We start from the raw sequence: 14,790 nt of genomic DNA, 5'->3' as shown, positions 1-14,790 counted from the left end.
CGGCGGACTCCTTTCCCCGGGAAAACGGGCAAAAAAGAGCCCCGAGGGTCATTTGAGTTACACTTTGTTGTGACCACCAGCTGCCCCTGGCTTGTCCCACGCCATTTTGGAGAAAAAAACCTCATTAATTTCACCTGGCTGTCTCCATAGAATGGGTAGAATGTGCGGGGCGGGCTCAGGCGGCCCGGGGCAGCCTTTCCCGCAGCCTCGGGAGGGAAGGGGGCTGCCGGGGTGTCCCTGTCCCTGCTCCTCAACCTCGCAGGTATTTACCAGCTTTTCCGCCCTTTTATCCCGGCCAGGGGGTGGGGTGTCCCCGAGGGGACCCGACGGGCACGGGGAGCGGGGGGGAGGTCGCGGCGGACTCCTTTCCCCGGGAAAACGGGCAAAAAAGAGCCCCGAGGGTCATTTGAGTTACACTTTGTTGTGACCACCAGCTGCCCCTGGCTTGTCCCACGCCATTTTGGAGAAAAAAACCTCATTAATTTCACCTGGCTGTCTCCATAGAATGGGTAGAATTGGAAAAGACCTTAAAGATCATCAAGTTCACGTTCTGGTAGCTTTAACCTATAAGCTGTGGATGTGAAGCTTCCTGTGCTGAGCTGGGTGTGGGGGCACCCGGGCTGAGTGGGAGCAGAGGGCCTGGGGACACGTGTGTGTGCCAGCCCCCCACCAGTGTCCCCAGCTGTGGGGATGATGGGGACCAGCCCGGTGTGCGGTTCCCCGCAGCAGCCCTCCTGCTTTGGCTCCTCCTTCACCCTCCCGCTTTTGGGGTGTGGGGGGGTTGAGCTGGGCTGCCTCTTCCCTCAGTTGGTTTAAGTGTGTCAGAATTACCCACGTGTGCCTGATCCCCGTTAATACCTAAAACAGCTCTCTCTGCTGTGGGTCGGGCTGGCTGCTGCCTCTTCTGCAGGACTGTACTCCCCGAGTGGCAGCCGCTTTGTCCCGGCGGGGCGGGGGCGGGGAGCAGGGACAGCCCCGGACCTGGGGGCCGGCCGTAACCCCGCACCCGCGGCCCCGCATCGCTTCCAGCGCCCCAAACCTGCCCCTTCCCCCGCGGGAGCCTGCGGACACGGGTGAGGTTGCGGGACCGTCTGCGCTGCCCTGCGGCGGGTTTGAGTTACACTTTGTTGTGACCACCAGCTGCCCCTGGCTTGTCCCACGCCATTTTGGAGAAAAAAACCTCATTAATTTCACCTGGATGTCTCTATGGAATGGGTAGAATTGGAAAGGACCTTAAAGATCATCAAGTTTGTGTTCTGGTAGTTTTAACCTATAAGCTGTGGATGTAAAGCTTCCTGTGCTGAGCTGGGTGCGGGGGCACCCAGGTGAGTGGGAGCAGAGGGCCTGGGGACACGTGTGTGTGCCAGCCCCCCACCAGTGTCCCCAGCTGTGGGGATGATGGGGACCAGCCCGGTGTGCGGTTCCCCGCAGCAGCCCTCCTGCTTTGGCTCCTCCTTCACCCTCCCGCTTTTGGGGCAAGTTTTAATGAGTCTTTCTGAGCTCTGCTTTTCTCAACTGCAAACCTGGGGTGGTTTTAGCCTTTCAGGGCTGCTTTAGGCCTAGTTTTATTTTAAGTTGGGCTGCTTTTAACTGCACAGTGAATTTATTTCCTTAAGAAAAAAAAAAAAAAGCATACTGGAGAAGCTAAAAATAGGAGATAATAGTTTTTATCTGACCACAACTTTGTGCATTGCATAGAAAAGGCTTCCGACAGGACGTAAGGATGAAGCGGTTCATGGCCATGTTAAACAGGAATAAAAACAAGGATCCCCCACCCGCCAGGCTGCTGGAGCTTGCAGGACAGCTTTGCCAGGAGCTCCAGAGCTCGGCTCCAAGTCTGGAGAAGCTGGTCGGGGCCGTGATGGGATGCAAACACAAGATGTATTTTCTCACCAACATCCACGTGGTGCGAGCTTGCGTGTTCGTTCACATCCGTAACAGGCAGCACGACACAGCCTGCAGGCTCCTGGAGGTAGGGATGTGTCCTTTGTTTCTTCAGTAGTAGGAGAAGTAGTAGAGCCCTTAGTGCAGAGGTACCCAAACTGCAGCACGTGGAGCGCTTCCAGCTGGCGAGCGGCAGGGGAAGGTGATCCCTGTGCCGGTGGTTGACCCTGAAACACAGGACAAAGGCTTTGCTACAGGCAGTTACTATTAATCAGCCAGGGGGAAGAAGGTAATTGGGTGATTGTGGGGTTGGTTGTAGTTTGTGAAAGCAGGATTTTTGTTCTCTAGTGTGGTGGTTCTTGGAGTTTTTCACAAACTTAGGGCTCAGGACGTAAAAGCCTTGGGAAGGCTGAATTGGAAAGGACCTTAAAGATCATCAAGTTTGTGTTCTGGTAGTTTTAACCTATAAGCTGTGGATGTAAAGCTTCCTGTGCTGAGCTGGGTGCGGGGGCACCCAGGCAGCTGTGGGGACGAAGGGGACCAGCCCGGTGTGCGGTTCCCCGCAGCAGCCCTCCTGCTTTGGCCTCCTCCTTCACCCTTCTACTTTTGGGGCAAGTTTTAATGAGTCTTTCTGAGCTCTGCTTTTCTCAACTGCAAACCTGGGGTGGTTTTAGCCTTTCAGGGCTGCTTTAGGCCTAGTTTTATTTTAAGTTGGGCTGCTTTTAACTGCACAGTGAATTTTTTTCCTTAAAAAAAAAAAAAAAAAGCATACTGGAGAAGCTAAAAATAGGAGATAATAGTTTTTATCTGACCACAACTTTGTGCATTGCATAGAAAAGGCTTCCGACAGGACGTAAGGATGAAGCGGTTCATGGCCATGTTAAACAGGAATAAAAACAAGGATCCCCCACCCGCCAGGCTGCTGGAGCTCGCAGGACAGCTTTGCCAGGAGCTCCAGAGTTCGGCTCCAAGTCTGGAGAAGCTGGTCGGGGCCGTGATGGGATGCAAACACAAGATGTATTTTCTCACCAACATCCACGTGGTGCGAGCTTGCGTGTTCGTTCACATCCGTAACAGGCAGCACGACACAGCCTGCAGGCTCCTGGAGGTAGGGATGTGTCCTTTGTTTCTTCAGTAGTAGGAGAAATAGTAGAGCCCTTAGTGCAGAGGTACCCAAACTGCAGCACCTGGAGCGCTTCCAGCTGGCGAGCGGCAGGGGAAGGTGATCCCTGTGCCGGTGGTTGACCCTGAAACACAGGACAAAGGCTTTGCTACAGGCAGTTACTATTAATCAGCCAGGGGGAAGAAGGTAATTGGGTGATTGTGGGGTTGGTTGTAGTTTGTGAAAGCAGGATTTTTGTTCTCTAGTGTGGTGGTTCTTGGAGTTTTTCACAAACTTAGGGCTCAGGACGTAAAAGCCTTGGGAAGGCTGAGTATAGAGGGCTTGCCAGATGGGAAGATTTGAAGAAGGCTGGATGGCACCACTCAGGGTGAGGGATTTTGGCCTCTAGATCTAGTAATAAAGCCCTTTTCTCCAGGGGAAAAGGAGGAATTAGGCAGGCACCTCCCTGTGTACAGTGGGGAATGTACAGCAGGCCATGTGCTTGGGTAATGCTACCAGCTTTGTCAAACCAGTAGGGATTTCTGAGTAAGTTTCTAGTCACTGAGGGTTTTCTCCCTTCTAGGAAGCCTGACTGACTACCTGGAAAGGGTTTCCTTACCTACTATTTTGTTTTAGCATTGCAAGGCAGAAGAGAAGGAGGAGCTGGTGCAACTTTGGCACGAGATTCACTACCAGAGGGTTATGGAGAAACACCACACGGATTTTCTGACACCGCTGCAGAAGTTCCGTTGCAGGAAGAGGTACCACGGTGTGGGAGAACCACGATTTTTTTTCTTTACCTGTAGTTAGCAGATGCTGCAGGTAGAGATGCAGGGGTTGTTTTTGCATCTCAAGGTGGCTCCTTCTTGGAGCTAGGTTTTTCTTGGCGTTTTCACCTCTTGTGGCAATGTGAGAAAACTCCCATGAATGTGAATGACTCTTGTTGGATCCTTTTTAATCCTGTTTTCTCCTGCATACAGGAATCCTCCACCTATGTCCCTTTGTCCCGAAGGTCTGAAGAATCGAAACTATCCAGATGAAGTACGGCAGCAGCTGCACAGGTTTGCTGCTGAGGTGACAACAAATCCAAGCAAGGAACAGCGGGTAGGGACATGCTACTTCCAGTCAAGGCTCCTTGTCACACAAAAGCAGAACTCTGCAAGCAGGGGTCTCTAAATGGATTTATTCTAAATCCTTGTTTTCAGAAGCCCTGGGCTGGCTGGGATTCCCAATATTTGACCTTTCCCTAAAGGTTTCCTTAAAAAAATATCAAGTTCCTGCTAAGTAATTTTACTTGCTTTGATTAAAAAGATTGGGGAAATCAGTTCCTCACTAGGTTTTTAACAGTTCTAATTTTGTCGTGACTGTGCATAGGCAGTGAGACAGCCACCACTCAGAAGAGCTATATTACAGTGATAGTTGTGATTGACTGCATTGTAGCCTGTATAGAATTGCAGTTTGCTCACCAGAATATATTTTGTACTGACTTATCACGTAAAATTCACAGAATTTGAAAACAGAATAGCCTGTCTTGATGTATGTGTGTATCTACTTTATTTGGACAGGGACAGATTTGTAATGAAAGTGACACATGGATTAATTGAGCAATCCCTGTTGATTATCAGTCTTTAAAGTCTGCCTCTGTGGTGCTTAATTTTTCCAACACCCTGCTCATGTGAGGCAGGACGCCCTGGTGAATAGTTCTGCAACATAAAGATGGTTTATTTCTTACCTTTTTCACAAAGTGGCAACAACTTCTAAATTTTCATTTAAAAAAACCAATCTGAATTGGGAGCATAATGAAGCTGCACAATTAAGTCCTGAAAGGTCAGGATACAGTGATCACTTGTGCATGAATTTTCCAATACATTCTCCACTTACGTGATCTCATTATTTAACAGTCTAATACAGCAGATTTTTTTCTGAGAACGTGATACAGATGTTTATATTGCTCGCAGTTTGTGAAAATTATTTAATGCGGTAAATGCATTAGTGTTTATCCTATTCGTGTCATGTTAGTGATGTGAAGCTGTCATTCTGTGGGAAGAGCACGCTTTGGTGAGGTTTTACATTTAAATATAGCAATCTAAAATAGCAGTATATGGTTTCCTTTGGCAAAAATAAATTGAGTAGGGGAGCAGGGTGGAATGCGTGTTTTCCAGCAACTCTGTTGAGTTTATAAATTGGTCTCCTCAATGGAATTCACATAGACTTATTGGAGACCCAGTGAATAAATGTCCCTGGGTTTGAAAGTTCCTCCTGGGCTGCTTTTGGAACTGAAGGGAAGAGCTTGATTATTTGGATGTGGCTTATTCTTTTTCCCTTGATCTCTCCCTACGTGTGGGTTTGCAGGAGGGATTGGCTCGGGACACGAACCTGCAGCCAACTCAGGTCTATAATTGGTTTGCAAATTATCGACGACGTCAAAAATCCTGCCTCTCTCTGAAGGAAAAGCTCCACAGCTCGTGTCCTGAGAGGGCTTTGATTTACCACAGGAAGGAGCAGCAGGATAAAGAATCCTACACTCCACAAACTGCAGGTTTGTCTCTTCCTAATGGGCTTAAGATATGGTCCAGAAAGCTGAAAAACAATTTAAAATGTCCCTCAGGAAGGGAAAGATACTCCACCACAACATCACCTATTTGCTGATGGATCAAGTGGACACTGGAGGACTCTATTTCAGTGGAGCCCCTCATTGTTTGGCTGGAGGCTGTCACTCTGTAGAAAGAGCAAACATTGATAAGGCCTGTGCAAGGACAGGTGAAAAGAGATGCCCATCTGGGAAGGGGCACCAAATAAAAGCAAATACATGGGAGGCAGCAGGTTCTAGCTCTCAGATTCTGGGATCAGGGCAGTGCTCCAGTAAAACCAGTGTTTCCATGCCCTTTCACAGAATCTTGACCAAACTTCAGTCATGGGGAATAAGAGGGTCTTGGTGCATTTGGCAAATTAGACTTGTTTCATTGCTTTTTGGAGTAACTATTAGTGCTCCTTCACCTGCCCGGCCTGCACCTTTCAGATGGATCTTGTGTAGGCACCGGCTCTGAGCAAATGGAGATAACCTTCATGCCCTGTGACCCAGGGTGGGAGCAGTCAGCTGCAGATCTGGATAAGCCTCCTGAAGGAACATATTTAAAGATGCTGGAATCCAGGTGATGTATGAAAAAGTCTTTACAGGGAGAGTTCAGAGGTGAAGCAGCCTTGAAGCTTGTTCATGGAAGTGACTTTCACGTCAGTTCCCAGGGGGACTTGACTTAGGAGTCTTGAGTCCATAGATGGGAATGGTCCATGCCCAGCATCAGGCAGGCAGAGCACCCAGCAGTTAATCTCCCAGCTGTCAAGGGCAGGATTCAAAGGTTTAGCTGGGGGGGTGCCCCTCTTTGCAAAGCGTTGTGTCTGGCTGATGTCTTTGCTCCATCGTTACAGCTGTGTGCAGAGCAGCGAGCTCTATGAAGCGATGACGAGCGAGGCTTGGTTGACCACTCACAACATGGAACAACCTGTCCCTTTTTGCACCGAGGCTGTGCTGGAGCCAGGAACCTGCTTTAGCTCCACTGTCCTGCAGCCCAGAGCAGCCGGGAGCAGCACTGACACCAGCCCCCAGCTGGATCACTTTGTCCTCTGCCCTTGCGGGTCCCTCGCCTTCCCAGGTGAATGGCTGCCCATCTGGCAGCCCCCTTGCAGCACCAGAGGAGTCTCTGGCTCCACGTGGACTCCAAGTATAGAAGGTTAGTAAAACTGCACCTGGATTGTTGACCTTAAGAGTTTTTAAGCTTTTTTGGTTTTTTCCTCTTTGCTGTAAACACTCCAGCTCGTTGTTGACCTTAAGAGTTTTTAAGCTTTTTTTTTGTTTTTTGTCTTTGCTGTAAACACTCCAGCTCACTTACGTGGCTTTCCGTTGTCATGACAAATGGCAGCAGGGCTTATCTTGAGCTCTGGAATTCTGCTCCCATAGTAGCTCAGTGAGAAAACCTGTTGATTTAAAGGTGTTAAATTTACATTCTTACCTACTCCTTTGCTTAAACTGTAAATGCTTCCATAAGATAGTACATTTCCAGCAAATTGGATGCTTTGTGACATTTCCATTGGAAGAATCCCTTCAGGTATTGTCTCTCAGCTTGTCAGTTTGCAAGCTTCTGGGGTTTTTAATGCCTGTCATTCTTCTGAGCAGAGGCTGGGAACTTCTTAACTCTGCTTGTCTTCAGCAACACATTCTTACTTTCCTTTCTCCTTCCTGCTATTCTTTCTCTCTCCTGCTCTTTCCTTCCTGTCCAGTCTTGTTCAGCTTTCCTACCATCTCTTTTCTTCTCCCTGTTCTTCAGAATAGCCTTGATATGATACAGAAGTGATGTCCACCTGCTTTTGCTGGAGGTCCACAGAACAGAAAGTGCTGTGACTGCCACTCACCCAGCCTCTGGCCAATGTGGAGCAAGGAGTGGAGGAATAGCTGGGTCAGAGGTTGGGGTCACATTATCTGTAATTGTCTTTAATACAAGCATTTATTTCAGCAGGTGTCAGAGCTCCCTTGAGCAGAGTCCCTCAAGGTGGCTGTGTTGAGGCCAGTTCAGGAAGACTCATTCAGCAGTCAGATTTAGAGATTGAAAGCTTCATCCTTAGAGAAGGACAGCTAGGGACCCTGGAATCTATTCTTCCCCACAGGTAAAGGGGCAGAAAACACAGGGCTTCTTTAAGGCAGGAGTAACAATGATGCTGTGGGTCTAGCCTTGTCCCAGTCCCCTTGTTGAAGAGGGTTGCAAAAGAATGTGGTGATGCACCTCGTGCCAGGGGCCTGACTCTCTCCTTGTGTCCATGGCATTCTGCAGATATTTATATCTGTGCACTGGAAGTGGGAAATGCTGTGCAAATGTCTGTGTCTTTACAGTGTAGCACAAAGGAGTTTGGGACCAGCCTAATCAGGAAAGATATGAACCTCTCTCTTTAAAGCAGTTTTAACTTATAAGTTATTTGTCTGTTTTTCTTTTTGGCAGAATATTATAACCTCTGCTGATGCAGTCAGAGCTGATTCTGTGGGCTGGGTTGGTAGGGCCCATACTTAATCCTAAAATAGTTTTTGTAGCTTCATAACCTCATGACAAGATTCTTCCATAGTGGAGGCTTTCCAAATTGGAAGACAGAAAGACAGGCACTGTTCTCTCTTTCTGTTTTCCACCTGTAACAAGCGTTTCAGGCTGCAGGTTTTCTCTGGGACTTGAGATAAATTCACAGAATGCAAAACAACAAAAATCTGTGCCATCTTCCATATGTTACACAACTTCCATAATGTTACATAAAAATAAACACTGCCAAACAGACATGATGAGGTTCCTTTGATTTACTGATCTGCAAGACAGAGCAGGAGCAGTAGCCCCATCTCATAACCCTTCTGCTTGACGCTGCCCAGCATTTGTGCTAGCCTGACCCTGTCAGTAACGTGTCAAAGAGGGAGGTAGAAGCAGTTTTATTCCCACTTTAAAGAAGAGGAAGCAGAGGCACGGGGTGACTTTGTGGCTTGTCAGGCAACAAGGGAAGGCACTGATTCACGGGAGATAAAGATGGGTGGTTTTTTGCTTCCCAGATCCATGCTAAAAACATTTCTGCCTTTTACCCCTGTTTCCCAGCTGGCACGGTGCCTGTGCCTGTTCACATCCGTGTCAGGCTCCTTGCTCTGAATTGCTGGAGGGAGCCCGGGGCTGGGCACTGTAAACCCACCGCAGGCTGTGCTGGGATCGGCAGTTTTAAACAGTGGCTGAAGATGGTGAAGGCTCAGTGAGGCTTGCTGGCAATATTTTGGCTGGATTTAAAATTGCATGTTCTGACTCTAGAGTGAGCTCATGTTTATTTTTAAAATATGTTCCGCCAGTACAAGAAATCTATGGTGAATGTCTCCTTGTTGGGTATGTCTGTTGTGCCAGGAATCCACACACCCTTTATCATATTCCTGGCAGGGACAGGACTCCCGGCTTCGTTGACACCTTCTGGTGAGGATATGGTTATTTGAACCCTCTTTAGTGGCCTGGTCCAGCTCTCCCCAAAACCTTGAACTCCCCAAAGTGCCATGAATGCTATGGAACAGCAATCTCTTTGGAAATGGGGGATGCTCAGGCTGACATTTCATCTTGGCCTTTGTGCAGTTTCTCTCTAGAGAGCCAGGAGACCTCGCGTGGGTAAGATCACCGCTCAGCGAGCGGCAGTGCACGGGGACCACCTTTGTTATCAGGCAGAGCCCTCTAATAGAGTTAGTGGATTAGAGAGAGGTATTGTGTCACCAGAGTCATCTTTAGCAATAATGTTGCAATGAGCATCACTCATCTGAGGACTCACAAAGGAGTCAACAGCTTAAACTGTGAGGCAATTGAGTGTTGCTATCCTGGAAAGACAGGGCAGTTATCCCTGCTTTACAGATACGAGTAGAGCACAGAGAAGGAAATTATTTATCCAGGGTCACCCACCTGGAGTGGACTTAGTGGCTCTCACTGCTCCCTAAGTGCAGGGGTAGAGCTGCACGTCAGCCAAAGGACCTTTAATCTGCTTGTCTCATTTTTAAAGGTGCTCACCTAGAAAGGACTTGGCCTGAAAGCTTATTAGAACAATTCCTGTTGATTTCTTTCATGGGCTTTGTACGGTCGGTCCTACGCACTTGGGCAGTATCCAAACCTCTGATGATCTACAGGGCTGTGAGGTGGGAGTGTGAGGGGGAGCCGGGCTGGAAGCTGACTGTCTCCATCTGCTCCTGCTGCCTGACAGCAGAGTTTGATCCAGCCCGCAAACTGGAAGTCCCTGTGGGACACCGAACAGATGCTCGTCTTTACAGATAGTGGTGTCATATCCTCTTCACTCCTCGAGCTGGGGCAGGTGGAAGGTAGCCCAGCTAATGGTTCCTGCAGAATAGAACTCTCTCGTGCTTCACATTTCAAACAGAAAAGCACACTGAACTCTCTGGAGCAAGACAGCCTGCATTTATGAGCCAGTGTATTGATTTAGAAAACATCTCGATGCTGAGATGTTCACTGCAGCTTACTGCTTCTGCCTGCATTTTTGGGATTTCGGCTCAGAGTGCTAGGAATCCTCCTGCTGCCAGGCTCTCCCCTCTGGATAACCCAGCACCCCGACACTGGCAGGCAGCAAGTTTCAAAACGCACAAAAGGAGGCTGCCATTTGGCATGCTGCCTAATTAAATCTCAGAATTTGTTGCTAAGGGCATTGTGCATGTCAGTGTAAGTGGGCTATTAAAAAGGATGAGACACATTCTTGTGGGGGGGAAAGGGGCCGAGTCCATTCGTCATTAGTGAATGTAATTGCCTGAATGCAGCCTCAAGCAGACGAGCCCCAAGACTGATTGCTGGAACCTGGGGGCATTCCAAGGAAGGGCAACTTGACACTTGCCCTGTTCCTTCTACTTTTTTCCTACGCTGTATTAGTTGGCACCTTTGGTCCGGGCCTGTACTGCCACTCATACCCTGGGCTATCCCTGGGGGTGGTGTTGGAGTACAGATAGCTTTGAGCTGGTGATGAAGGGAGAGAACATCCCATCGTCATGTACCCAGTGTCTCCTCCTTGACCCAGTGCCTGGAGACTGCAACCTCTTTGAGATGTTGGTGGAGCCCCCGAGGGAGGTGTGGATGGGGAAGCCATGTCCCCAGGCTCTGACTGGTGGCCTTGAAAAGCTGTAGCAGAATCGTAGCCAATGTTGTGGCTATGTCTAAAGCCACGTGTTCGTGTGTTTTGACTCTTAAGATCTGTGTTTTTAAAATACGTTCCAGGAAAGTCATGTTTTGGTAGACATCTTGTTTCTGGCCAGTGTTCTGGGGGCAAAAGGAAAGCTGCAAATCAAGATGTCATTCCCATATATTGCTTCTGGTCAGGCTCATCCTCCCAGTGCAGAATCTGTATTTTCAGGCCGTAACAATTTGGAGAAATGGGGCAGGTTTGTAGACAACGGAACTCTATTGAATTGATAGTCTTCCCCCTCTTGTCCTGCTGCAAAACGTTACAGCAAGTGGCGAGTAGAGCATAAATAAAATGCAGTTGTGTATCCTGTTTTCTGCAGTTCCTCTCTGGCTGTGCTTGGCAAGCCTCAGTGCCCACCTGCTCCTGCACCCTGCATGGAAGAAGGCCAGGCCCTGGGACAAAGCCAGGTAAGAGAACACACCTGATGTTCAGAGATAGGAGCTTAGCCCTGTGCACACTGTCCAGCTGTGGCTCTCACACAGGAGATGTGACCTTTCACATCATGTTTAGCATGGGACCTGTCTGATCTAAGCATACCTTTTGGAATCCAGCTCAGAACGAGCAGGGCATTCCCTGGGCAGCATCTGGCAGATGCTAGAAGGAGAGGTGGTTTTGTTGTTTTTTCCACTTGGATTGCTCATCAGACCCTGATTTTAGTAAACGTGTCGTTGAAACGATGGCCACAGCAACCTGTGCAGATCCAGAGTGTCATTTACACTTTGAGCAATGGAGGGTTCTCCTGGCAGTGTGGAAAGCAGCTGGCACAAGGTGGCTGCTCCAGGGTCCTCCCCTCTGAGGGCTCCTGCAGAATTTGACTCTGCTCTTGGACCTCTGAACATCTGTCATTTCCAAGCCTGTGATATTGCTGAGGAAAAGGGATTTTGCACTGTTCAAGATGGCTGATAGCCATCTATAGAGCAGTGTTACAGAAGATGATAAAAGAAGTTACTTCCGTGATCTGGATGCAGTCTGCGTGCTTTCTTACAGTGATTTTAAGGCACTAGAGAATAGATGTTAGAAATCTGGTGGTTCAAGGGGGTGAGAACACATCTGTGAGTTAAATGTTACTGAAAAATAGGACCCAAGAAAGCCCTATCTAAAAGGTACCTTGACCTATTTTTTTGGCTGGTTGGTCTGCCAGTCAGTTAGCATCCATTTCTGTTTCTCTTGCAGTGTAAGCTGCTGGAGAAAGCCTTTTTAAAAGAGATTTTGAAAAGCAGGAGGCCATATCTGCTGGCCTCGTTATAGGAAGCAGCTGCAGCTCTGAGGGCAGTAACAGAACCTCTTTTGAGCCTTTGAAAGCATCAATATAAAGATCTGTATCTTGGAAAGTGGCCTTTTTACCAGCCATAATGTGAGCCAGACGAGTAGGAAAGCTTTTGGGCATTAATAATGAATGAACCTTTTCTAAGATTTCCAGAGCATGCAGTCTCCAAAGCTGGAGTTTTCATCCTGCTATTTTGCATTATTGCACTGATTTTGCAATGGTGTGGAAACATGACACTTGGTGCAGCGTGGGCTGGGGAGCGGGGTACCGTGTGGTGCCTGAAGATGTCAAAAGGGGACGTCTTCAGATCTGTGTAGCAATTGCTCAGTTCAGGAACTCAGAAAAGCAATTTTTGCATGTTTCAGTGTGTTCTGTAGGAAAAGGAAGAGCTTGAATGGGTAAATCATTTTACAGCATTCTACAGACTTCCTGGGCATTCTGTTTCTTGCTGAATCAGTTTGCCCTGGGCTTATTGCAGGGATGTGCAGATGTTTGGTTCCTATGCCTGAACCACAGGGGCGCAGAGGTACACTTCCTTTAGTCCATACATCACTTTCAGTTTGCTTTTTGTAGGTCATACATCCTGTCAGAGACAAAATGAGAACAAAACAAAAGCAAGCAAGCAAACAAATTTAATTCATTTTGGAGATATTTTTTTTCCCTTCCTGACCAGAGTTTCCTTGTTCAGGTGATCACTCCCTTCTTAATTATTTTCTCCTGGACTTACCCTCTGTCATTTACTTGCTTTTATAGGAGCCAGTGCCTTGGGCAAAGGGAAAGTAATTGCTCTTCTCTGAATTACTAAGTGTTGAATTGTGCACTGATTGTGGTTGTTGCTTTTACACCCACGTGCTGTACAGATGGATTACTCTACCTGAGCACAGAGAGGAACAAGGACTCTGTCCTTTCCTGCAACCAGCCCTCGGCGCTGGCATTCCCTCCCGTCACGCAGCCTCGTGCTCCTCAATCTCTGCCCAAAGGACCTCTTCTACCGTGAGCAGCTGCATCAGTACGGATGGGATGTGGTGAATCTTTGATTCCTTCCTGTGTCTTTCAGGTCCTGGGGGATCCGGTTGGTGACCCGTTAGCCAACGACACGTTCTGGGCAGCGTGGCTGCTCTTCGAATTCTCAGCTGGGGGACGGATGTGACCTGCCTGCAGAGATGCTCCATGTGGCCTGCACTTCCCCAGGAAACACCCCATCCTTTCCTGTGTTCTTTTTCTATATATATTTTTTTTTTTTTTTTTAAGATGAGGGGTTTGGCATGGAGATTAATGGAGAGTGAGGCAGAAGAATGAGGGCTTTTTCTAATAGTTACAAAGTTTGTTTTAGTAACAGTTTCATTAAGAATCTTGCAAAGGATAGAGGAAATCAAAGGTGCATTGTGAATTGTAGGTTTTTACTGGAGCTGTCTGAAGCTGCAGTGTGGATGCTAAAAATATCAAGTCACTAGTTCTGTGGCAGTTACGTATTTCCACCCATAGCACCGGTCAGATCCAAGTCCTTCATTAGATCATGAAGGTAAATGAAGCTCCTGTACTTGAAAAAAGTAAAATTTAGTTACACTGCTCAGCAGTGGATGTTGGATAACTTTTTATGGGGCCTGGAAAATAAGGTCTCACCCAAGTGCTGGTAAAATATTGCTATTTCTCGTCCCTGCATTTCTATTGTACTGCTGGGTGTAACTTCCAGAGTGTTCCATACTGCCACAGATGAGACAAACTGGAGCAAGGCAGAATTTTCAGTGCTCGAGTCTATGTTCTTGCAGGATTGGAGGAGGAGATACCAGTCTTGTGGGTATTTAATGCTACCTGCTACTGATGTTGCCCAGGAAAGAAGGATGAGTGGAGGAGGTGGGAGCTGCTGAACCCCCTTGATCCATTTTCAGTCCCCAGATCTGGGTGGATGGAAACTGCCAGGGAATTGTGTCACCTGTCAGGGGTCTGCATCAGTCTGAGAGCAGCCGGCGAGCACAGCCCCTTTGGACGAGCGCCTGGCGAAGCAGCCTGAGCCGTGCAGGCTCCATTTCCTACACAGGGTATTAATTATGGGGCTAATGCTGTGTCTGGCTGGAGGTTCCCCAAATCGGCGGGGTAAGCTGTACCCCAGTAGCTCCCTTCCTTTTGCCCCGTCTTCTCCTGACTTAACCCAGCCCGGGACCACCTCACATGGTCCTTCATCCCCTTGTCCCCTCATCCAGCCCCTCAGGGACCCCGGCCCTGGGCCCTCTCATGGGAGACTGAAGAGCAGAATTGTGCCTGGGAGTGTCTGGGCACAGGCGGCAAAGCAGAGCCTTAATGCAGGTTTAAAACTAACGCTGCAAGTCGTTGGGCAGCCTTTTAGGTATTTTCCCCTAAGTATTACTGCTATTTTTTAAATCTGTATTGCTAAAAGGGTAATCTTTGCCAGAAGTCCAGCCCCCAGATACACAAAGTCGATGCCTCCACTATGTTTTGTAATAAAGTTAGCAAATAAAGGTTATGAATTACTTTCTCCAGGGTTCATTTTTCAAGGTAAGGGTGTGATTACTCACATACATACACTGATTTTAATACATAATTAAATACTGTATTACACTAGTGTGTCAAGACCTGGATGGCCAAGGCGGATCTCACTCTGAGGGCTATTTTCTTTTTGGGGGAGGTGGTGTGTTGAGAACAGTGGTGTTTGGGACGGGTTATGCCCCGCTCACGTTTATTCCCTTCAGCAACGGGGCCTCGGGCGAGTCCCAGACCCCCCTGAGGGCCGCGCTAGGCCGCTCCCGGCGGACCCGCTCCCGCTTGTGTCGGACGCGGCCGCGCGCCGCCT

The 14,790-nt window shown here is 48.4% G+C and overlaps 1 protein-coding gene across 5 annotated transcripts; it reads left to right on the top strand.

Moving 5' to 3' along the window:
* Positions 1-168: 168 nt before the first annotated feature.
* ANHX (anomalous homeobox) lies at positions 169-14,453 on the top strand. Of its 5 annotated transcripts, none has more exons than XM_014965196.1 (10): positions 169-262; positions 1,699-1,972; positions 3,623-3,747; positions 3,967-4,090; positions 5,339-5,525; positions 6,006-6,138; positions 6,413-6,714; positions 7,495-7,645; positions 11,034-11,121; positions 13,039-14,453. In XM_014965196.1, the coding sequence occupies exons 2-10, from the start codon at positions 1,724-1,726 to the stop codon at positions 13,129-13,131; spliced, it is 1,452 nt and encodes a 483-aa protein (XP_014820682.1). In that variant the 5' UTR covers positions 169-262; positions 1,699-1,723; the 3' UTR covers positions 13,132-14,453. The 5 variants fall into 5 exon arrangements, with proteins under 5 accessions (XP_014820682.1, XP_014820687.1, XP_014820693.1 ...); XM_014965201.1 differs by having other exon boundaries at positions 191-262; positions 1,704-1,972; XM_014965207.1 differs by lacking the exons at positions 169-262; positions 1,699-1,972 and adding an exon at positions 2,702-2,992 and having other exon boundaries at positions 7,498-7,645.
* The last annotated feature ends 337 nt before the right edge of the window (positions 14,454-14,790 follow it).

This window comes from Calidris pugnax, unplaced genomic scaffold (assembly GCF_001431845.1).
Source record: "Calidris pugnax isolate Ruff unplaced genomic scaffold, ASM143184v1 scaffold32, whole genome shotgun sequence".
NCBI classification, from domain to species: domain Eukaryota; kingdom Metazoa; phylum Chordata; class Aves; order Charadriiformes; family Scolopacidae; genus Calidris; species Calidris pugnax.
This window is presented reverse-complemented; position numbering and strand designations above follow the sequence as displayed.

Excerpts from the sequence above, each read along its gene's own strand:
- ANHX (XM_014965196.1), top strand. The coding sequence starts at position 1,724 with ATGAAGCGGTTCATGGCCATGTTAAACAGGAATAAAAACAAGGATCCC. Across the intron at positions 1,973-3,622 it reads CAGCCTGCAGGCTCCTGGAG|CATTGCAAGGCAGAAGAGAA; the intron begins GTAGGGATGTGT and ends ATTTTGTTTTAG. Across the intron at positions 11,122-13,038 it reads AGGCCCTGGGACAAAGCCAG|GTCCTGGGGGATCCGGTTGG; the intron begins GTAAGAGAACAC and ends TGTGTCTTTCAG.